This window comes from Diceros bicornis, chromosome 21 (assembly GCF_020826845.1).
Source record: "Diceros bicornis minor isolate mBicDic1 chromosome 21, mDicBic1.mat.cur, whole genome shotgun sequence".
Lineage (NCBI taxonomy): Eukaryota > Metazoa > Chordata > Mammalia > Perissodactyla > Rhinocerotidae > Diceros > Diceros bicornis.
Window position 1 is genome coordinate 22,326,365 of NC_080760.1, and position 24,026 is coordinate 22,350,390.

At 41.0% G+C, this 24,026-nt stretch overlaps 1 protein-coding gene across 2 annotated transcripts in view; it reads right to left on the reverse strand.

Moving 5' to 3' along the window:
- Positions 1–2,300: 2,300 nt before the first annotated feature.
- DPYS (dihydropyrimidinase) overlaps positions 2,301–24,026 on the reverse strand; it is a 78,121-nt gene continuing 56,395 nt past the window's right edge. Inside the window, exons 8-10 of one of the 2 annotated variants that reach the window (XM_058564771.1) lie at positions 13,005–13,212; positions 4,067–4,197; positions 2,301–2,724 (exon numbers count right to left, since the gene is read on the reverse strand). In XM_058564771.1, coding sequence (XP_058420754.1) covers positions 4,093–4,197; positions 13,005–13,212 — 313 coding nt within the window. In that variant the 3' untranslated portion in view covers positions 2,301–2,724; positions 4,067–4,092. Of the gene's footprint in view, positions 3,394–4,066; positions 4,198–13,004; positions 13,213–24,026 lie in introns of both variants that reach the window. The other variant, XM_058564770.1, reaches the window with a different exon arrangement.

Genomic DNA, 24,026 nt, shown 5'->3' on the forward strand with positions numbered 1-24,026 from the left:
AATGCAAATTAAAACTCCAATAAGATACCTTTTTCAAGAATCAGATTGGCAAAATTAATAAATTGGACAATATCTAATGTTGGTGAGAATGTGGAGCAATGGAAACTCCTACATTCTGTTATTAAGGGCATAACATCACTTTGGAGAGCTATTTGCTCATATCTAAGTGTGGGGAGAATACGCACACCGTAGGACCCATCAGTCCAACTCCTCTATACTGAAGGCATCTCCCCTAGAGAAACCCTCACAGCGTACACGAGGAGAAATGCTTACAGCAGCGTTGGTTGTGACGGCAAGATGATGGAAACAACCTAAATGTCTATCAACAGGAAAATGGGTAAGTAGATTATGGCATGGTTATAGAATGGAATACTATGTAGCCATAAAATGGATAATTGGAGCTAGACCTACCAAAACAAATAACTCCCAAACATGTTGACTGCAAAAAAGCAGGAAGCAAGACAAGACATACTAAAAAAGCCCAACACATACTATATAATGGTTTTATAAGATTTGACCACATACAAAACAATGCTTAGAGATATGTACATACACAGCAAAGGTATAAAAGATGTGCGTGGGAATAAAATACCAGATCTAGGACACTGGTTATCTTGGGGGAGGAAGAGGAAATGAACAGGGAGAAGAGCACAGGGCATTTCAACTGTGCTGGTGAAGTTTTATTTCTTAAATAGGATGATAGGTACATAGGTGTGATGCTGTTAATTTTTTGGTTTTTTGTATGTTTCGATAAACTCATTTTAATTAAAACAATTGCTCAAGGCCTCACAGCTAGTAAAGAGGAGTTTAGAGCCCACACTTTTTTGCTTCCCAGTGCATCATGCTGCCCATGGGAGGAAGCAGGCAAATGAGGGTAAATATCGAGAAGGAATGCTGCTCATTCCATCTATGCTTTGTACAGACCTTGAGAAGACAATTGTTTAGTGACAAAGGGACCTTACTTTGTATACCAGAGGCAATCCTGAAAACATGCTATTAAATATTAGTAGCTTGAATCATGTTTTCCCATTATCTTATGTTATTTAGAACTATGTTTCTACACAAATATTTGTGACAATGCGGAATAAAAGCAACAAAGGGATCCCCACATTCATTTGAAATGACTTTGTCGATGCAGAAACCTATAGCTATTTCATTCTCCCAAACAGATCTATCAAATAGATAATGAATCTGTGCTCTTCATTTAAAGCACTCTTACACTAAAATACTCTACAAAGTTTGTCCCTATTTTGTTGAGAGTTCTCACTAACGTCATCTGTAATCATTTAGGAACTTAGCAGGGACTCCTTCGCTTCCTCCTTTATTTAAAAATTAATAAACATCCATTGAATGCCCATCAATTGCAGGCCACTCTGGTAGATGCCGGGGAAATGATGGGGAACCAGACAGGCCCTGCCCTGAATGAGCTTTCAGTTCCTGGAGGAGGCAGAGAAGTGAGGCAAGTAATTATGATACAATGAGATGTGGTGCTGTGATGGGCACATGCTGGGTCCCACCAGGGAGGAGCGTAAGAGAGGGACCTAACCTTGTCAGGTCGAATCTGGGGGAGCCTCTGAGAGGGGTGATATTTAAGCTGAACACTAAAGGATGAGTGGGAATTGGCTTATGGATAAGAAGGCTATTTAATTATTTCTTTTCAGAGGATTTAGTCACCTTATTGTGGAGTTTCTATTGTCAACCAAAGTGGAGGAGAAAAATAATAAGACGTTTTAAGGTATCTTTTACTTGAGAAAAAAGAGCTGTGATCCTTCTTCAGATGTAGTTCACTGTCCTTTTTTCTGTGTTCAAAACAAATCACAACTGAGTAAACTAGATTCCTACCACCCTTTGTCAAAGGTGCGAATTCACCTCTGATCTAAGTGAGTAAGCTGGGGGCAGGTGTACCTGCGATGAGAGCATAATTGCCCTGATTTTACTCCACGGTTTTAAATTCCTGTTGTTGTAGGAGAAGAAATACAAGCTCAGTTTCTCTGCACAGTCCAGACCAGGAAGCGGAGTGGAAGGAAGGTACCACTGCAGTATCTTGCACCATGCTGATTCCATTTCATTCCCTCAGACTCTGAGTTCATCAGTGTGATTGAATAATTTGCCCCGGAGTTACTCTAAGGTTGAGTATCCAGTTTGATTACATGGGGTTTGCTGAGGGACCTGATTTCCAGGAGTTGCTAAAACAGATGTTGCACAGGAAATTATGCTTTTGAATCAAAACCAACCTCCCAGAGTCCCAATCTTACTAGCTGGAAGAAGACACACATAACTCAGATAACAGGATATAAAATGAAATCTAAATATTTATTAATCATATGAAGATCTAAATGTTTATGAATTATAATGGAATGTAAAATCACAGAGTTAGCTATTTTTAAACACATGCAGCCATTAAAAAAACTTTAAACAAGGAAGTGATTTTTAAAAACTCAAAGTAAGAAATCTAGTACAAGCCCAGATGACTTTTTAAAGTATCATCAATGAATTTTCACACAGCCCTTCCATCACAATAATATTCATTTATATCTTCAATCTTACACAGCAACAAAGTCACAGTGAGAAAGACGGCAATTGCTTCTGAAAGGAAATCAAAGAGGCCTAGAGCGATTATTCTTTCAAAAGGATCTTGGGGAGTTGAAATAAGGCCTGCTTCTCCACGGGCTGATGACATTTAACTGTGATGGGAACAGCAGCATCCTTTTCTCTGATTTTTACCTTTGAACACAATAAAAGGAACTTAGCGTTAACGTTCTCCCTCACAAAGAGATGCAGAACTCAAGTCTAACCCCCAAGAAATGCTATAATCAAAGTAAACACTAATCCTGCTCCTACAAACGCTGTTAATAGCATGTTATAGCATTCAATAGATTTCTTCCTCTTGCTAATCTTCCTCTGAATTTTTAATACGATCTTCCCGGATTGGAAGAATAATGCCAATAGTCAGGAAATAACAAAAAAGCTGAAACTTTTGGCTCTAGAGCATTGATAAAGACTCACAACATTCAACAATGAAAGAGAGCACAGCAGTGAGTACACGGGGCCTCATTATTCAAGTCACGGGGTTTATGCGGGGAAGCACAGGTTATCATAATGTGAAAGTGTGCAGTGCCTAACTGGGTATAAAACTAGTCCTCTGACAAACAGTGTCCCTAATGAACACAAACACCTATCCCCATCCATCATGTCAACCTCTTGTGCGAGTCTTTTGTAGATGCTATGTGTTGAAACATCTGGAAACGTATCACAAATTTTAAAAAATTTAGAGTCTAGTGAAATTGCAAAACTGGCAAAACGTAGATTTAATGAAGTCATGGAAGTGATGTCAGAGAGATGCTCCAGTCATAGCAAAGCCACTGTCAAGTAGGCATCTGGACCAGAAGACAACTGAAAAAAAGAAAATTGACAAGAATGATACTAATAGGTGCTTCAAGAAAGAAAGATCTGAATTGCAAAAGACTAAGAGAAAACTGATGAAGCACTCAAATATTTTTGAAAAATGATCACATCTATAATGTTATTCCAAAAACTAAGTGTGGAATAAAGTACATCAAATACTATCAAACAATGTTCCTGAAAAATTATACCCCCAAAAGCAACATTTGATTCATTTTTCATTCATTCTAAGTTCTAGAACATAGTTGCATTTACAATACCAAGACTTGTTTTCCCAGATAAAGTCCTAATCAAACAATTGATGTATTTTGACCATGAAACTATACTCTCTGTTTTAAGTGGTGCCAACTTTCCTCGATCACAGGTCCCTCTGTATGTTACCAGCCTACTCGCCTCTTGCTCAGATTTGATTCTTCAAGGCTCTGCTGTTTCCTGACAGCTCAGAGAATAAATCTGTAGCTAGCCCAAAGCCTGCCTCCATCTGGAGGCTCATCTAAGTGTTCTGCATCAGAAGGTCTTTTATCAGTCTTCCCTTGGCTAAACTGTCCTTGAGTCTTATGTCACTTTGACCTTGAGCTTGGATTCTTCAAACACTTTTGAAGAGAGAGATGTTAATTTCATATGTTGTCATGCAGGAATATTTTCTTTGCCCACCGTCTCTTACCAACAGCACCCAGCTCAGGAGTGAGCCTATTTCGTGGTCTCTGCTGTGGAGTCTTCTTTTGTCCCTCTGGATTTCAGTGTGACGACTTCTCCCTTATAGGGCTCCCGCTCCACGGGGGTAGGTGTGCAAGTCTGAAACAGAACATTTCATTTCTCTCTTGTGGTTTATTGACTTCTTGAATTCAAAGCTAAGTGCAGCTCCCTTAATGAACTGTGCGAGCAAAAAAGAATCTTGTGGATTTATCATGTTCCTCCCACCCCCGTGCCCTTTCACAGCAATTCCTGGCAACCTCGGGTACCTGCGTTGCCCCGCTCTTTGCTGGTGTTAATCTGTGTCAGACAGAGGCCCAGGGAACACCTTCCAATGATCATTCTCTCCACTGCAACTTAAATTGGGGCCTCTGCCATATCCTCCCACTCTTCTGAGTTCTATTACCATCTTACAGTCCTTTCAAACATTCTACCTTTCTTCTAGTTTCAATCCTAGACGTGTGGATCCCTAGACTGCTTTGTAGTACCTCTCCTGAGACTCAGCATTTTGGTTCAGATTCCGGCAATTTGTGTGTGCTTTTTCTCATTTTCTATTGCCTCTGTGTAACAGGCTTCCACAGAATCTCACATCTCTAACTACACCTCTTTGGTGGCCAACTGTGCAGCAGAACTCTGGGCTGGATTCAGCTAGAGTTACTTCAGTGCTTGAGCAGAGATTCAAAATCTAGTCTTTGTAAACTAAGGAAGTCACAAGAAGTAACTGAATCATACTGTCTGTAAACGTGGACACAAATTCACTGACAAGTCAAGAGGCAGCAAACCACAGTGATCACATTGCCTGGGCACGTTACTCAGCAGTGTGCTTCCGTTCCCTCGGCCGTCAACTGGGGATAATGGCAGCACCTACTTCATAGGGTGTGCTTCATAGGGTGTGAGGATTACATGTTGAGAGGATTAAATATAAGTAAAACATGTAGAATAATGCCTAGCATATAACAAACTCTTAACAAATAAATAAATATGTGTGTCTACACATACACACACAAATAATAACATTTATCTTATTTTGACCACCAAAACTAATATATTGTAGTGATCAACAATGTGTGCTTTGGAGTAAGACAGATCTAAGTGTGAATTCTAGCTCTGCCATTTGCTAGTTGTAGGAAACTGGCAAGTTAATAAATCCCTCTGCGCCTACTCACTCACCTATGAAATGGAGGGAATAAAACCCCTCTCCCAGGCACGTGAGATCTCCCAAACACAAAGCATTTCTTTCTTTCATTCAGTAGATATGTATTGAGCACACACAGCCCCAGATGTTTTGCCAGGCACGAGGATAAAGTAAAGAACAAGACAGAGCATCCCTACAGCTGTGGAGCTTGAAGCATGGTGTTAGGCGCACAGCGAGCACTCAGTCAACGGCAGGACCCTGCCCTCCGCTCACCAGTCTAGCCTCTGTCCTCTTTCTGTGTCTGGTTAGATGCTTTGCTGGACTTCCATTTTGGCTCACTATTGACTCAGGCCTTTTCTTCACCCTAGATCCCATCATCACCTTGAGGAACATCGACACCAGGAAATGCAGTACCAGCCTCCCATTGCCGCCACCCAGCCCTGGACATTGTGGTCACCTGGAGCCAATCGACATCTGGAGATTTAAACTCAATGCCCCACTCTCTGACCACATCCTCCCTTTCAGGTCTTCGGTCTCCGTGTTTTTTCCTCTCCTGGTTTACTTTCCAAGCCAGGCTGAATGATATATCACTTAAACCTAGGGCGACCGTATAATTTATCATCCAAACTGGAACACTTCTGAGAATGTAAAGGGCACTAAACATAATTAACAGGCATAATCCAGGACTGGCCAAGCAAACCAGGATTTATTTCCACCTCCCCTCAACCACTCTCTTGCCTGCAATCTAAAGGGTCTTGCCTTTCTCTCTTTTCCTTTCGGCATTTGCACTCAGCAAAACCTGTGGCATATTTCAGTTCAATCATCAGCCTTTTCCACAGCCAAGAGCCCCTGGAGAAATGACATAAGTGGGCAGATCTTTGTGTCACCTGCCTTGTGCTGTGTGTCCCTCATCAGCTCCCACTCCATCTCCCTTTTCCCTCAACAGTTCCTATGAAACTTCAGTGCTTGTGGTTTTTAGCTGCTACTTTTTTGTCTCTCCTGGACTCCTCCTTGGGCACTGATGGCCAACATCAGTGATTTAGGCGGGACCATCAAGGCCAAGCCCCTTCCTCCTCACTCAGGGCTGGGCTTGCTCCACAAGCTGGATGGTCCCTTGGAGGGTCCTTCCCTGAACCCAGCTGCAGGCTCAGGGACTGCAGTACATGACTCAAACCAGGCGAATCAGCCTCCTTCCTACATCTTTCTGCCAGGGCCATGCCTTTGCATGCTGGCATGCCCCTCTCCTTTTTGCCTAAATATCTCTGATTTATCCTTTATAACTCAGCCCAGGCAATCATCAGTCCAGGAAGCCTTAGCCCTCCCTGCCACATCCATTACCTCGCTTACCACATTTTCTGTAATTATCTGTTCACCTGTCTTTCCTCCAGCAGACTTGGGGCTGGTTCACTGCTGTTTCTCCATAACAAGTACTCAATAAATAGTTGATCAATTTCTACCAAGAGTGGAAGGATGTAGGGGGAGGAGATGCCCATCTGAGCTTTCTTTCCTCTTTGTGTAGGTTGTCCTGGCCTGGGCTGCCTGTTTCCCTCACACTCCTTTGTTGTGCTTCACCATTTGTCTGTTCTCCAGGCTGCACTTTCTCTCTGGCTGGCTGCCTTCTGTGGCAAGTCTCAACTCACCTGGTTGTCTAAGAACCCCTTCTACCTGCTCAGTCACTGCACTAGCAATGCCACAAGGCACCTCTTAACCTGGCTGGTCATACTGGTCACACTGACCACCATCAATCTCTGACCTGACCAGCCAGGTCTCATCTGCACACAGTCTCCCTCTTGATCTCCTCTGAGGCTCTGGGTGGGCAGGGACAGGTTTCTGCCAGAATGGCCATCGGATATTAACCACTCCTGCCCACCCTGCCACCTAGGAAACAAACAGCCCTCACTGGGGAGGCTTTGCTGTCCTACACTCTACAATCTTCCCCACTGATAGACAGGTTGACAGGAATCAAAGACAATTTAAGCTCCAATCTCAAGTCTCCCAGTACTTTTAACCTTTTAATATTTTCTAGTGTCCTGAGAACACACCTTCAGAAGGCTGATCTGTGTTGAGGCAACAGTGGCTGCAACACCCACACAAAGCTGGTCAGAATTAGAGGATCACAGCCCCCAGTCGTTCTTTCCATCTGGATGGTATTACTGTCAATAGAACGGCTGGAGGCTAAAGCGTGTGAGAGACTCTCCTAAGTAACACAGAAAGCATAGATGGCGCCGTGGCCAGCAGGGTGCTGGTGGTTTACTATGGTAGATGAGAGTTCAGTGTCAGTTCACAGTATTTAATGATGATTGTCATTGTGATGAGTTAATAGAAAGACAAAAATGAGAATTATATCACAATATGCAGTGCTATGAATAAATATTAATTGTAATCATCATTAGATATGCATAATTGTAGAAATGCTTTTTGGTTAGCTGATCAGGAGAAAGAGGAAAATTTAACCGTATGCGTGCAGAGAGTGGAGTGCTGGGATGCTAGATGTTCTGAGACTAGCAAAACCAATAGAGAATTCTTGACCTCACAGGACTTACTGAAACCACACAGCTCACAGAGGCTAAAAAACTAAAATAGCAATAAAGACAACAGAACTTCCAAATACCAAACAGCAGACACTGGCCCAACACCAAACAGTCCTGACCAGTGACTCCCCAGAATGAAATCCATGCCTGGCTAGTGAACTGAGAATGTATACAGAGCACTCGGTACTCACTGAACTAAGCTCTCCAGGCGACTAGAACGTGAGTAACCCCTAGGTTTAATAGAGAGGATCTATAACAGTGAAAACTTGCATTTTGATAATGTTTTACAATCTACCAAGTATTTCCATTTGATCCTTGAAATACTCTGTGAGCTATTTCTCAAAGACAATGTGACAAAGCTGAGCCCTCTCATTTCAGGGCTGGCTCCTCTGGTAAGCTTGCCAGTTTAAGGGTAACTGAACCCTATGCGCAGCAGGGAAGACTGGAGGGGTTGATACCCTGAGGATGGGGCAGGTGGCTATGTTCTTGAGTAGGGATTAAACTATGATTAGCATGCCGCAGCGGTAGAGGTTAAAGGAACTGGCTTTGGAGGTAGAAAAATCTGGATTTGAGTTTTGATGCTGCCACTCACTAACTATGTGACCTCTCCAAGCCTCAATTTCTTAATCTATGAAATAGGGATGCTACTATTTACCCCAAGGTGTTTAAACTATGCCTGGTACGTAATTGGTCATCAATAAATATTTACTGAATGAATGTTGAACGGTTAGCTAAAACAGGAAAAAAGTAATTAGTATAATGTGTAAATGTTGACAACCAAGCTCTACTTCCCTTTTTCTTACCACCCCTAAAGCCCTGATTTTTAGCACTTGTCTATTTCTGTGGTGTAAATACTCCATGGCTGATTTCGAGCTACTAAAGTGACATCACTGAATGAGGAGTTGGGAAGAGATACACACAAGTGTTTCTCATAAGCCAAAATGAGCTGACTCCAACATATGTATCACCTTTTATAATTATTAGCAATCAATCTGAGAAAGTTATAGCAGTTGATGACATGTCTGAAATTATTTTCTCTGAGCTACCGCATTGAGAAAGACATTGACAAACTATTATTTCACAAATAGAGAATACCCATTTCAAGGACTAGATCAGCCATCCACTCAATTTTTTCTTATCTAAAAGGCAAATTATGCTTATAATTGCAAAGATACAATGCAGTTTAAAAGCTTTGGTGCAGTATTCTGAAACCATGCATTACTCCATGAAGCTTTTCCTGTTCTTCTATAAAATGGAATGTGACCCTTATTTTCCAGAATAGATTGGGTTGCTTATTATTGAAAAAAGAGAAAAAGAGATGACTTAAAGAAAGTCTGTACTTGCAAATTGTGGTGAAAATTATAACACTCTTAACACAAAAATTCTAGAAATAGTAACCCATTTGAGTGTAAAAAGCTATATTTTTTGGTAAAGAATTAACAGTACGTAAGTTGATTTTCTTCTTTCAAGATGCTCTTGAACATCTAAATTGTTGTTACGCTTTTTTCTTCCCCCTTTATTTCTCCTTCCTGCATCCCCCAAACCTTTTCCTTAAGACACTTTTATATATAATTGAAATATCTATTTTATTATTTTATATTTAGCAAATAAAGTTTGATGTCTCATTTTCTTAATTTTTTTCCCCTTAAGGATCAGTTGCTTATGTGTTAAAATACATAAAGTAGCAATTCCCCAAAGCTGTCAAATTGGATAAAAATGTCATTTCTTTCCTTTGAAATTGCTCACAATATCTGATAATAGTGATAGCTACATAGCATGATGCTGATAAGTTTTATTCATCATGGACGAGAATCAAGCTCACAGATAACCCCACTATTTGGGATGAGTAGGGGGCAATCTTCTGAGTAACTTCATATAAATTTCTTTCTATGACCTAGGAAACTATAGTCTTTGCTCCTTCCATTTGCAGTTAGTTTAGTTATCAAATGCCTACTATGTACCAAGCACTGGGCATAAAAATATAGGTTGCTGCTTCAAGGAACCAACACTCTAGCCAGGAGACCAGCCGAGTTCTGGAGCTGGCAGACGTTGATGTGTCTCTACAATCTGTGCTTTGGGAGTCCAGAATGGTCAGTGATTAATTTTCTTGGGAAGGAGAACAGGTGCGCAGGAGAAATGGTATGGGCCATTCCTGCTTGCCTTCAAACTCTTATCACAAAGAAATCTGAGTATTTTAAATGAAATCCAAAGCAAGTGCTCTAATAACTTCATGTGAAATTAAAATCTAGAATTCCTAACAACTCTTTTTCTTAATCTTAGTATGATATTTTTCTTCTATAAAATTATCTTTGCCTAATGGAGAGAAAAAAATGTTTGAAATATCTTGAGACAACCCCCAAACCTCATTTTAGACTCTGGTAATTATACTCTGGGTCGTGAACACGATGTAGTCTACACAGAAATCGAAATATAATGATGTACACCTGAAATTTATATAATGTTATAAGCCAAATTTACATAATGTTATATACCTCAATAAAAATAAGTAATTAAAACAAAGGCCTGAAATACAGTATATAAAGAATTGTAGGATTCTGAGAATTTAAAGCATTCTAGAGCGCTTGTTTACTTACTCAAAGCTTTAGGAAGTATTAAAAAAATGGATAATGATAATATCTACCATATGGCTTGTTGTGCAGATGAAGTAAAATAATGAATATAAACCACCTAGTACAGTGCCTGGCAGATAGTAAGCGCTCAGAACAACATATCTTAATAATGATAACTATTACTTATTGTTATTGCAAAAACAAGAATGCACTAGAATGCCTAAAAGGTTGATAACATCAGAAGAAAATAATAAGAAACTAAAATAACTCACAAAATTCATAGTGAACTCTTAAAAAAAGAAGTTGACATTAATTTAGTCCACAAAATATAAAACAATTTGAAGAGGAGAACTGAAGAAGCCAGTCATTTGGTGATCTTTGCTGCCTCACACATTTTCCCTACAAGAGGAAGACTCAGGCAAAGTCAGTCATTTAAATACAGTCCATCAGGTGTTTCCAGTTAGTGTAGCATCCCTGCTGGTGAGCAACTGGAACTGACTGCCAGGAGCAGCCCTGCCTTGGATCCACTTCAAGGGTCACATCATCTATCACCCAGTTCTGTTGATTCCACCTCCTCATCATTTCCTAAGTCTACTCCTTTCTGTTCATCCCTTGGATATCCCATGAACGAACTAGCTGCCTTCAGTGCCTCCAATTCAGAGTAATTTTTTTTGAGAGACTATTATTTCCCAAATCTAGCGTTGAGTAACTTACCTCCCATTAACTCATTTAATCCAATCTTTATGATATACAGTACTGTTTATTGCTTAAGTATATGGTTTTTGGAGTCAGATAATCACAGTTTATGTTTTGGTCCTGCCATATACGAGCTGTGTGACTTGGATAAGTTTCTTAATTTCTTGAAGCTTCAGTTTTCTAATCTTTAAAATGAGGAAAATAATACTTCCATCCCTCACAGGGTTGTTACAGTGTCAGAACCCTTAGCATAATGCCTTGCATTCAGTAAGCAGTCAGTAATTGTTAGTGTTGCTGTTGTCTACCCCATAAATGTTTAGAAACACATACGATTCTTACAGGCACTACTTACCTGTCACCTGTCAGTGTCAACATTTACAAAGTAACCCTCAGCAAAATAAACTGTAACCTTAAACATTCTGAGTGAACTATATATATATAAAGAATTCTAGCATCCTGAGAATTTAAAGCATTCTAGAGCAATTGTTTACTTAATCAAAGCTTTAGGAAGTGTTAAAAAAAAAAAAAAGGATAAATCTTCTATAATGGACTCTGAGAATCCACAGTAAAAATTTTTTACAAGACATTAGAGGAGAAATCAAACAGACTACCAGACCCAAATGAAATGAATCAAAAAACAGCCAGAGAACTTTAGAAAAAGAGAAGTATATTTTAAAATGGAAAAAAGATAAAGAAGCCTTAGAATCCAAGGGTTGTCAACTCTAATGTCTACACGGCCAGGTAAGGAACATTAATGAGTGAAGCCTGCTGGGTGAAAACCAGAAAGGCAGCCTCCAAAGGGCTTGACCATCCAGCTCGGGCCTCCTCTCCCCATGTGGCATTGAGGGCACAGATTGCCTCCCCCCAGCCCCAAATCCAGCAATTTAGATGGTTTTAATCTGAAGTTTTCCAACATGTTAGTGTATTTAGTGAAGTGAATTTTTAAAACACTGTGTGAAGTAAACAAAGGTGTGAAAGCCCAAAATAAATTAAGAACAAGTATCTCTTTTATAATAACAGAGTTACTTTAAAGACTGGAAGGAACTTTTTATACATTTGGTCATCAAAAGAGGAAAGCAAAGAGGCAGAATTAACATTTATTAACCTTGTGCCTTACATTTAAAAATCTCATTTGATTCTTACAACTTGTTAAGGAGGAAACGTTGTCGTCATTTCCTAGACGAGGCAACTGAGCCCAAGGAAAAGAGAGAAACTTACTCTTGGCCACACAGCTAAGAAATGGGAGGGCAAGGTAGAATTCACATTTAGATCTACCTGACCCCAAAGCGCTATCATTGCTCTGGCGGTCATTAGACTGCACCTCCAGACATTCAGCTACAGGGAGCATAATTTTTCAAAGGGCAGTTGCTGAACTTGAACTCCGCCCCTTTGTTTGCACGGAGGCCACGCCTACCACTGCTGCTCCCAGCCAATGACAGCACGCCACGTAGCTGGTTGACAGGAGACTGGGCTCAAGGGCTGCCCCAACGCCTTGCTCAACCTATCTTAGACTGTAAGGCAGTGTAGAAGGTTTCCATCCCTTTTTCTCTCCCTCTCTCCTTCACTGGGGTCAGACTTGAATTGCAGTCTGAGGCTCTCCCAGCCTTTCCTGGCTCCCTCCCATTTTCTCTCACAGGTGTTTCCCCTAATAAAAACGTCGCATCTTTATCCATCTGGGTGACTGCTTCTCAGAGGACCCTGACTAACCCAATTGCCAAAAGACCCCAGAGGCCCTGAACTTGCCTGGGAAAACCTGACTTGGTTCATCAGGAAACCCTGAATAGACACCAATCTGCAAGGAATGCATCCATCCAACAATGATTCTCTCTTTGAAAACTGGTATTTGCTGGAACCTCTAGTGTCAATTCTGACATCGCAGGAATGTGTAAACCGAGTCCATGTGGCAAGAACACCAACAGCATCCAGGAGCGGGTGACGGTCCAGCCCGTGGTAACAGCCCGCTCCGGTACGACTCACCTGGTCCTGCTGCTGGATCCGCTTGTAAATAGATTCAGCAAATGGCTTGCGAGGAATAAACTTCCCATCTCCTGCCGTGACATTGAAAACTCCAGCTTCATATACCACTTTGCCTCTGGAAATAGTCACGAGGGGCACCCCGTGGCAAACCATGCCCTCAAAGATGTTGAAGTTAACAGCCTGATGATGCGTTTTTGCGGAAATAGTCCTGTTTGTAAAAACAGAAGCTCCAGATTATCCCCAGCTCATCTGACAAATATAAAATATTAAAAGAATGATTTAGAAGAAAATTTAGCAACTCTATTAAGCCTTAGCTTCATCACTGGAACAACTGACTTTAAGAATAGAACATAGCATTAACATTTCATTACAAAGTAATTACATTTTCGGAGAGAAAAACTCAGTAGATCACTCTTTACAGTGATTAATGAGGATGGAGTGGGTGGAAAGAGGGCATTGTCTCCCATGTTCAGATTTTTAAATTATTTTTTATTTATCTGTTTAAAGAACAAAATATTGACTGTAAAACACTTTCAACACAGATGGGTCTGATGAACACACTGACCCAACACCCAGCTCTACAGAATTTTAACTTCTCGCAGCTGCACATGAGGCTCCCTTAGTACTTCTTCCCAAATGCCATCCCTCCCTTTCCCAGAGGGAATCACCATTTGATAGTTATCAAATTGAATTTGATCAATTATCAAGGAAAATTATATCTTGAATGTCTTTCCCTTGTCTGCAGCAAAACCAGATATTTGAAGATAATAAAAATAACGAAGTATGTTAGAACATAATCTCTTAGCATATTTTATGTCATGCATTTGCATATTCATCCTCACTCTCAGTGGTTTATTAATACTTTCAATCTTACACAATATGATTAATGACTTCCAGGCTGGATATTTGGAAATGTTGGATGTCTCCTTTCCCTAAGTTTCATTAAATGGAAAAACACAGGGAGGTATCTGGCAGCAGTGAATAATATGAGCATAATCTGAATTCTGGTAGAAGTTTCTGCAAACCCTCTGAGGAATGGATTGAAGAGAGGTACTTTGCTAAAAACCCCAAGGCTGGGTCAAAGAAGAGCAAACAAAAGCTCCACCAATCCTAATCTGGAAGGGCAGAACTGGGAGATTGTGTGCTGCAGTCCTAGAAATGAACAAGACAATGTTGGCCTGGTCCTGGGCTCCAGAATCCTACACCCAACTACCTACTAGGTTTCCTAACATGCCCAAATAGAATTCTTGATTCTCAATGCCTATCACCACCCACCCACTCGAGTTTGCTCTTCCCTTGAGTTTCTCATCTCAGTAAATGACACCACCATCCACCCTTCCTCACCCCTCAAACCATCATCAAGCCTGTTGGATCTACCTTCAAAAAAAAACCATCCCAAACCTGCCCACTTCTCTCCCTCCCCATTGCTCCACACCACTATCACCTCTCATCTGGATGACCCCAACGCCTCTCACTGGCCTCTTTGTTCCCACTCTCACCCTCCTACACTCCTCACCACTCTCCACAAAGCTGCTCAAATGATCTTTTAAAAATGAAAATCATGTCATGTCACTTTCCTGCTTGAAACTCTCAATGGCTCCAGTCTGTTCCCAAGAGCCAAATAACTGTAAAAAAACACAGATCTGCTCCCCAAAAGAAATGTCAGTATGGAAAAAAAGAATCTGCTCCCAAAGAGAAATATCAGCATGGAAAAGAAAAAGAGGAGCCTCCTGAATCTCAGGTAGATACTTCATAACACCTTATTTCACCTTTATAACACCTCTTCTCCATAGCGAGTATTTTCTATACTTTATAGGTAAATAAGTTGAAATTTGGAGAGGTTAAGTAACTTTGTCAAAGGATATGTGACTAATTGGATGAAACCGGGATCTTTTTATATTTTTAAAATTAACATACAATAAATGTGACCTTTTAAGTGTATAGTTCTATGAATTTTGACACATGTATAGATTTGTTGTCATCACAACAACCAGGACACAGAATAATTCCATTACCCCCCAAAACTCCCACTTCTCTTTGTAGTCACACCCTCCCCACCCATAACTCCTGGAAACCATTGATGTGTTCTCTATCACAACAGCTTTCTCTTTTTAAGAATGTCATATAAATGGAATCATAGAGTACGTAACCTTTTGAGACTGACTTCTTTCATTCGGCATAACTATTTTGAGATTTATTCAAATTGTTGTGTGTATCAATAGTTCATTCCTTTTTAATTGTTGAGTTGTATTCCACTGTATGGATGTACCACAGAGTGTCTATCCATTCACCTCTTTACCTGTTGAAGGACACTTGGGTTGTTTCCAGTCTTTAATGATTATGGATAGAGCTGTCATGAACATTCATGTACATGTTTTGTGTGAACACTTCTCTAGTGTAAATACCCAGGAGTGGAATTGCTGGGGCACATGGCTGGTGTACACTGTAATAAGGGAGCTTTCAGTGGCCTTAGGAACCAAAATACTGATATAAAGAAAAGCTTAAAAGATCAGGAGGTAGGTACAAATACAATAACAATAATTTCAAAAGGAAGAGGGAAGGGTACTGATCAATAGCAAGTAATGTCACTAAAATAGGAAAATCAATAAAATATTTAAACGGTTACTGAGTATCGAATGAGTTATGAAGAGTTACGCGTTGGTGGTGAAAGATACAAACTCAAAGAAAATAAATCTTGGAAACAATACAGAGGAGCTTCAGACCTTCAGGTTAAAGTGACTTTTATGACCATCATAATCTCTCTGCGATATTTCCATCGTCTGGGCTACTGCTTTCCCACACATCACAGTTAGACTGGTGGAAGAAACTCTAGGGCTTCTTTGTAGAATGTTACATAAACATATCTGAACTGATGTATTAGTAAGGCTGCTTTCTGGAGAAAGTAAAATGCATAAAAATTCATGCTGAAATGGTTATTGAAGTACAAGATTGGGAGGCAAAAAAGGGAAAACTTTAAATCATAAAACTCTATTTTTCCTAATGGGAAATTAAGGGTTACTGACGCTCTTAGGAAAATATTCTGACAGAAGAAATAAGCTCTCTACAAAAAGATTGTGATTATGATATTGTCTAAACTATTGAAAAACTGAAGTATAACAATTTTCCAATGACTACTCAGTGAAATATTGGGCATCCATGAAAGACTAGAATTAAGAATACGCTGGGGAAGCAAAGAAAAGGATAATTATATAACATTAAATGGAAAAAAGTTATAGAAAGTATGTGCACTATATCTACAAGGAAAACATATATGCATGTAGACAAATACAAAAGGAAACATACAAAGTAATGTGTTTTGTGGGCTAGGAAAACATGAATACAAGAAAACAAATATGAAAACAAAGGTCTATGACAGCAACATATCAAATCCGATTTCTCTGCCTCAGCCAAATAAAGGTCATTACCTTGGCTTTCTCAGCCTTGGGGTTAGCAAGAGAAAGAAGACAATTAGGCAATATCTAAGTGATTCTTTATAATAAGGCATTATGTAAATGAGGTCAAATTAACACAAAATGTAGATGCTAGGCATTATCACCAGCAGCAAAAAGAAATGTGTATCCGCTTTCACATTTGAAGGCGTCTGACAAGGTGTCATTCCTCACCCAGCTTCTTCCTTCCAGCCAGAGCTGCAATTTTCCAATTCTTGAGGAGCTTTCACACTTCCAAGTCTTTGCAGAGGCAGTTCTCTTTACCCCAAATGCCCTCCTCACTGCTCACGTCTGCCCCTGTCCCTTCCCTAAGACTCCACTCAAGGGTCCTGGTCCCATGTCAATTATATCCCAATAAAGCTAGAAAGAAAAGAAAAAGAATCCTGATTCCTAGAAGCCGACTCTGAGGACCTAGGGCAAAAGTGAGCATCTTTCCTCTGTGGTTTAGCATTATCTGAATTGATTGTAATGGTCTCTTGATAAGTCCCTCTTTCTCTACTTGGTGCACACTTTAAGACAGAGACCACATTGTTTTATCCCCAGCACACAGTAAATGCTTAATAAATATTTATGAAATGAACAAAAAGGAATCACACAATTTTCCTCCTGTCGGTTTTATTTCCTGCCTCCACTGTCCTCTGGGATGTGGCTGTGTTTTGGAAACAGAATACTGAATTAAATGGGATGTAAACACCCAATCCCAAAGTTCTGTTGTATACTTAACATTTCTGGCGAGCTGTACAAATTCATTAGTAATAAATAAATAACTAAAGTAAAATTGTTATAATTATCATTCTTGGTTGCATCTTATCAAGTTATATGAAACACTTGCTCACCAATACCGAGCAATACTTAGCAATACCAATATTGTCAAAACTAATAAGTATGCGGCTAACTATTATTACCCCATATCCCAGATGATAATGCTGAAATAGAGCTGTGTAAGACCTTGCCAAAGGTTCATACAATTTGATATTGAATGAACCTCCAAGAGGTCGCATCACTTTCACTTCTTGAGAATACTGGTATATTGGTAACTCTGTCATAAGAAGGTTAAAAAAGTTGTGATACATTTTCAATATTTAATTAAGAGCTTTAAACAAAAAAAGAATGAAATATCATCACAAGATTTATAAAATTATTATAAAATGTATTTAAAATCTATTCATTACTAGTGCAGTTTGGGAAATTCCATTAATGGAATGAATACAAGTTCAAAGTCAAACAATTGCCTTTGTAAGACACCTGTTGTTCCTTTGAACACGCTTCCTCCAAGGCAGAGCCTTCTGTTCCAAGGCAGAAGCCAGGAATGTGCCTTCCCAGCTTCCTTTGCGGCTGGGGCACAGGCACATGACCTGGGCTCCTCCAAAATGGTGCCATATGCCAGACTTTGCCAGGCAAGCTGGTGACTCAGGAAACAGATGCCCCAGTAAACCATGTTGGTGAGAGTGGAGACGGATAAATCCTGCTTTTAGGGCCAGTGACAGAAGTTTAGCAGTATGATCCAAGCCCGCTGCAGTGAAGCCATCCAGGGTACCTGTGCCCAGGAACAGCCCTGAGGCTCTCTGCTGCCCTGGGCTGGGCCTGGGGCTTTGGTCCTGGCTACATGCCTCTCAGCCTAGTCGTCTGGCCCTCCTGGAGATTCTCTGAGCCACCAGTGTCTTTAATATATTCCCCTTTGTTTGATAACCTAGAGTCGATTTCTCTTGGTTGCAGCTAAGAATCCTGCCTGATACATCTTCTTTCAATACTTGCCGTATATCTCTGGGACTTTTTGAAGAATCTCTTTTTGCGATAATCTCAAAAGTATAAATTTGGGGCCTTTCTTGAGCATGAAGCCTGAACCCAACTGCCCTCCAGGCCTAGTCCTTAGGGTAAGCCCTGGACAGAGGTGAGGGTTAAGCGCCATCTCTTAACTAGGGCCACTGTCATGGAGCACGCAGGAGCAGACCCATCCTTCTCAGAACTTTAGGGAAAAATAATGAAACATCCCCCAGGTTTTCATAAGTTGTTCAAAGGGGCTCCCTCTGATTTGGCACAGGTCCAGGTGTGAAGGTCATAATCAGGCTCACAGAACCTCCTCTGCAGAGCAGGTGGGCCTCATGTCATCAGGGAGCTGGCAGTGCTTTGAATGCTGGCAGCCCATCTTGGAAGAAAGCAAGAACACACGCCCAGGCTCTGACTAAACGAGAGATTCAGTTGGTGGACTAACACACCATCGTCGTCCTAAGACTCAGCCACACTGTGAGATAAACCGGAGCAGGCGTCATGGATGTTTGCAGCGGATTTTAGCTCTTAAATGAGCCACACACGTGAGCCCATCCTGAGAAATGGAGGGTCGCAAGCACTGTAGTTTTGTCTCTTGGCATTCATTCTCCCTTCCTCTGGTGTCAGCACCCCAATTTTTCTTTAAGAAACTTCTCTCCCCCATTGGAGATAATCCAGCAAGACCGTTAGGTACGGTGCCCTGTTCTTCCCTAACCAAGAGATGGGCAATTGCATTCTGTTTCCCAGGAATTTGAATCTTTGTCAGAGTGACAAAAAAAGCTAAAAGTGATTGGAGGATGCCTCCCTGAACACAGACCAATTCCTGCTGCAGGCAGCCCATGGCTGCCCCGGGCTCTGCCCTTCCAAAGCCTGAGCATTAACTGTTCTTTTGGTCTGTGAGCTTCCCGTGGCCTTCCTATAGAGTGTGTTTTTGCTTAAGTGAGTGAAAGTTGGTTACTACGATTTGCAGCCAAAAACCCTGATTGACAAAGACCTTGTCCTTCGGAGAGTAACTCCCTTAATGAAGAGCCCATAGATGTCTCTGAGGCTGAGTTTAAAAGGTCTGTGATTCAAAAAGAACCTAGAAGCTATTTTCAATCAAATCTGTCTGCAGAACAGATGCAAATGTAGGGTGATGCTCTGCTTCATTTGTAAGCAAAACCGGAGAGCTGTAAGATTCACTATAAAATATTTTTCAAATTTAACAATATGTAAGTCAGCTCAGGAGAGTGGCATTTATGAGAAATACCTTCTCTCTAACTACTGATTGGGTGGCTAGGCTGTTGGCCTGTCCAGGTGGTGACAGGAAGGATAGGAATGATTAAAGCCTTTCCATCTGGTGAGTGAGGCTGGAGTTCCCGGGGCCACTGACTCTTCATTAGCAGATTCACAGGAAGGGTGTTCTCAGTGGTCACTCTGCCCCCAGGGAAAAGCTGCTCTTTGTCAAGCTCCCTTTGAGCCTGTATCAAACGGGCACGTCTCTCTGCAGAGGGGTGTCAAGCTTGTCCTTCTTAGTCCCAATTACACACATCTCCACAGCTCAAGCTGACGGAAGCAGAAGCCCTGTAGACAACATTAAGCTATTTTCCAACTTAGTCAATAACTTTGATACCACTCACATCACAGCTGCAGAAAAACATTTTGTCCCTTTGCAAATAGCTTTCCATCAAAGAGCTGCATGCTCTGATAGATGGGAGCATCACCGAAGCCAAGCCTGCAGGAGACTGCAACACCGCCCACGAGCATTCAGAGAGAATGCTGTGCAGAGGAATAGCATTTCTGAGAGCAGTGTGGGTCTTCCTGACCTCAGAGAATGACTTGTTTAGATATTTTGTTATATTTTCTCCAACTCGGCCACTTTGTCCATGACACAGATGGATTCTTACCAGGTTGCCATGAGGACCAAAAACAGTTAACAGAACCATGACAGGGCTATTAGTGGCATCTTCAAAAATATACCTCATCTCTCTATATTGTGTTATATGACGCCTTGTATATTCAACACGAAAGAATAATCATCATTAAATCTTCCCAACAACCCTATGAGGTAGGTACTATTATTACTCGCATGTAAGAGATGGAGACGATGAGACACCAAAAGTTAATAACTGACTCCATGTTTCAGAACTAGTAAGTTCACATAACTCAGGTGAGATAAGACACTAGACAATATTGCCCCTTGAAAGTTCTATGGGAAGCTACCTGGAAAACATTCAGTCAATGAAAACATTCTTCATCCACCAGAAAACAAATGGGAAACAGCCTGTTCCATACCTTCTGATGTCTCTTAGTCTGTTTTCTGTTTAGCAGGAAGGAATTTAGGATGCTATTAGAAATGCCTTACACTAAAATTGGTCATTCTCCATGTGCTCACGATAGAAGATATTTTTTTGACGTGTTCCAATTGTCTATTTCAAACTACCTCTCTCGTCATTTCTTGGATGTGACAAGTTATATAAGTGGGGAGCAAAGCAGCCACATCTCTGGAAATGCGAAATCGTGCTACTTCAAGTACATTGTAATTATTAAGCAAAGTTGCTGCTCACTGCACCCATCAATCTTCCACCCTCTATTCAGACTTCAACACTCGCCTCCCACAGAAGAGAAAATGGGAATTGCTTCAGCCACGTTATTAAATCTAAATTGGACAATAACTTGGAACTCTATTGGTGCTCAGTGGATGACAAGACATTTAATGCAGGTTCATAAAAATGCTGCCCAAACATTGACTTGAAGAAATAAATGAGTCAGGTAACCCTGCTATTTTGTCCTTGGAGCTACATCATATAGGTCATGGATGGGGGCATAGATCATGGTTGAATAAACTAGACTTAGACACTAGAAAGCTGACCTTGAAAGTAGGTACCACATCCTTCACCCGCTGTGCCTCACACAGCACTGAGCAAATAGAAGGCATTTTATACACATATTTGTTTATCTGAAGCTAAGTTATTAGCAAATTTCTGGATTACTGCCTAACATAAATATTGCATGTTCTATACACTAGTTTTCAGAAAGTGGGGAACTAAAAATAATTTAGTGTCTTGAAGGAATAGGAACCGAATGTGAATCAGCAAAAGCTTGCATGATACCAGGATGTATGTCTTATACATATTAAACAGATCAGTACTTATAGGTCAGGAAGGATTATTAGCTTTTGGGAGGCAAGGCTGTCGGCCTGACATATTGGTAAGAGTTAGAAATCACTTCTAAGGTGGTGTGTGCACTTGGCCTTGTAATTATGTTGTTACCCTTCCTGGGGAACTGCCTTGTCTTTGGCAAGATAACATTGTCTGACAGACTATCTATGGGTGCAACTGGGCAGAAAAAGATATCAGTTTTCTACACAGGCATACAATGGGTAAAATTCACACAACAACCTTCCTAAAAGTTTAGAGTAGGCCAGGTAGTTATTATTATGTTCAGTTCTAATACCACATTTAGGAAGAAAAAGGAATGACTGGAATTTGAAGGGAAGACAGTAGGGTTCTCAACTAAAGGGATGGAAAAGAGAAAGTTGGGTAACAGGAATGTCTGGGGGACTTTTAACTTTACTCTTTTTTTTGAAAGGAAGAAGATGACCTATTTTCCCTCCATCCCTACTGAGGGGAATAAAAAGAGGTAGTAAGCACAAATGCTGGCAGATGAAATGTAGTTTGACACTGGAAAATAACTTCTTGACAACCAGGGAGTGAGGTGTTAGTGAAGGAGAAAAGCCAAGTCTGTTTCCAGTTAAAGAACCATAAAAGCAGACTACTAAAGAATTGGGTGAAATCCACCAAGATGGGCTGCAGCACCCCATCAAAAGTCAAGAGAGAATTTCTAGCTCTGTGATCCTAAGAATGGAGGCCTGGCCTCCAGCATTCCTGAGAAGGTGATGAGGCAAGCATAACGTTGTATGATTCTATTCCCAAGTCACAACTGAAGGGGCTCTCAGAAACTCCAAAATCATCAAAAACATTTTCTTACATTAACCATAAGAAATGTTTATGAACTGCTTGCTCTGTGATAAACATTAAAAGCATTATCTCATTTAATCCTAACAGTAAACCTATGATATCAATATTATTATCATCCCTATTTTACAGATGAGAAAACCAAGGCTGGAGGCTAAAATGCCTAGGATACAGCCAAACTAGCATGTGGCATAGCTGGATCTTGAACTTAGGTCTGTGAAGTAAAAAAGGCTTCTTCCCTTTAATGATGAAAAACAGCTCATTTTAACCACAGTGAAGGGTCTACAAGGTCTTTTGGAAGCGGCCTGAGACAATCAGTCAATAACTATGCAACGGGCACAGTCTGAGCACCGTGTTTATGTATTCTGCCATGGCTAGCAAATTTTACCTAATACTGACTGCTCAAAAACCACTAGTCAGTTTTGAATTGATGGAGCCACTTATGATCCAAGTGTCTAAATGGAATTTCTTTAGAATCTTCTAGATTTGAATGGTATTGTTGTGAATAACAAAGTAACCTTTTCCAATCACTTCTTGGTTCACCATCTAAAGACTGTGCTGTGGAAAAATATGGACCAAGAGCCATTGAGCACCAAAGGCTTCCTCAGTGTCATAGTGTGAATTGGAGATCCAGGATGACAATCAGGGGACCTGACCTTGGATGCTCAATGAGAGAGTCTGTCATCTCCAAAACTCTAAATCAGGAGTTGGGAAACTATAGCTTGCAGGTCAACTCAGCCCACAGCTTGTTTTTGTAAGTAAAGTTTTATTGGAACACAGCCATGTTCATTCATTTACGTATCATCCATGGCTGCTTTTGTACTACAACGATCGAGTTGAATAGTAGCAACAGAGACCCTATGGCCCATAAAGCCTAAAACATTTACTATCTGGCCCTTTACAAGAGGAGTTTGCTGACCCTGCTCTAAATGCCTCCAGTGGCAGAAAAAACATAAGGCTTTGAGGGGATTAGAAGACCTAAAACCTTGACAAGGGAGAGAGCCACAACAAGAAAAAATGAAAGTCCAGAGAGAAGGAGAGAAAGAAAAGGAGGAGGAGTAAAGAAAAACAAAGAAATAATAAAAGAGTGCAAAGGAGGACAAGTGACCAAAAAGTTGTGAGGTGGAGGGAACTGTGACCACCCCAGCAACTTCCAGGTATGGTCATTGTCCATTAAGAATCTGCTGTATTCCAGGTGCTTCCATGTGCGTCTCCTCACCTAGTCTCAGCAACCCATATTATTATTTCCACTTAACAGATGAGGAAATGGAGACCGAGAGAGGTGGAGTAACTTGCCCAAGTTGCCCAGTAAGTAAGTGGCGGGCCAGAAATGAAACACAAGCAAGCCGACCCCTCACTCCATTCTTCTTCCTCCACAGTGACCAGCCCCCTGCCCGAAGGATGAAAGCACTATGTTCTTTGCTCATTGGAAAAGTAACTGGAACACTTGGAATTTTAGTAGTAATTCTTGGCTTTCCATCTGGGCAAGAACTGAACATCTATTTCCGTCGCGGTGTGCTCTAGCCTTCCATCGACCCTCCTAAAATAGAGCATTTGGAGGCCGTGTCAGAGTTAGAAGCACAGCCCCAGAGTCCCAATCAGCAATAAAGTTGTATAGTTCCAACTGGACCTGACCCAAAAGGCACCTGCTTCGAGGAAGCACTGTGGAGCCACAGAGGCAGGTGCTGGGGGTAATGCAGCCACTGCAACATCTCCTCTGTCCTCCTGGAGCAGGAACGAGGCTCAGAGTCCAAGGTGGTGATGCTGAAAAGTTGCGGAAATGCAGCTGGCAAACTGACTCAGCTACACCACGGAGCATGCCTAAGGGCAAACTCATCCATAATGGAGGT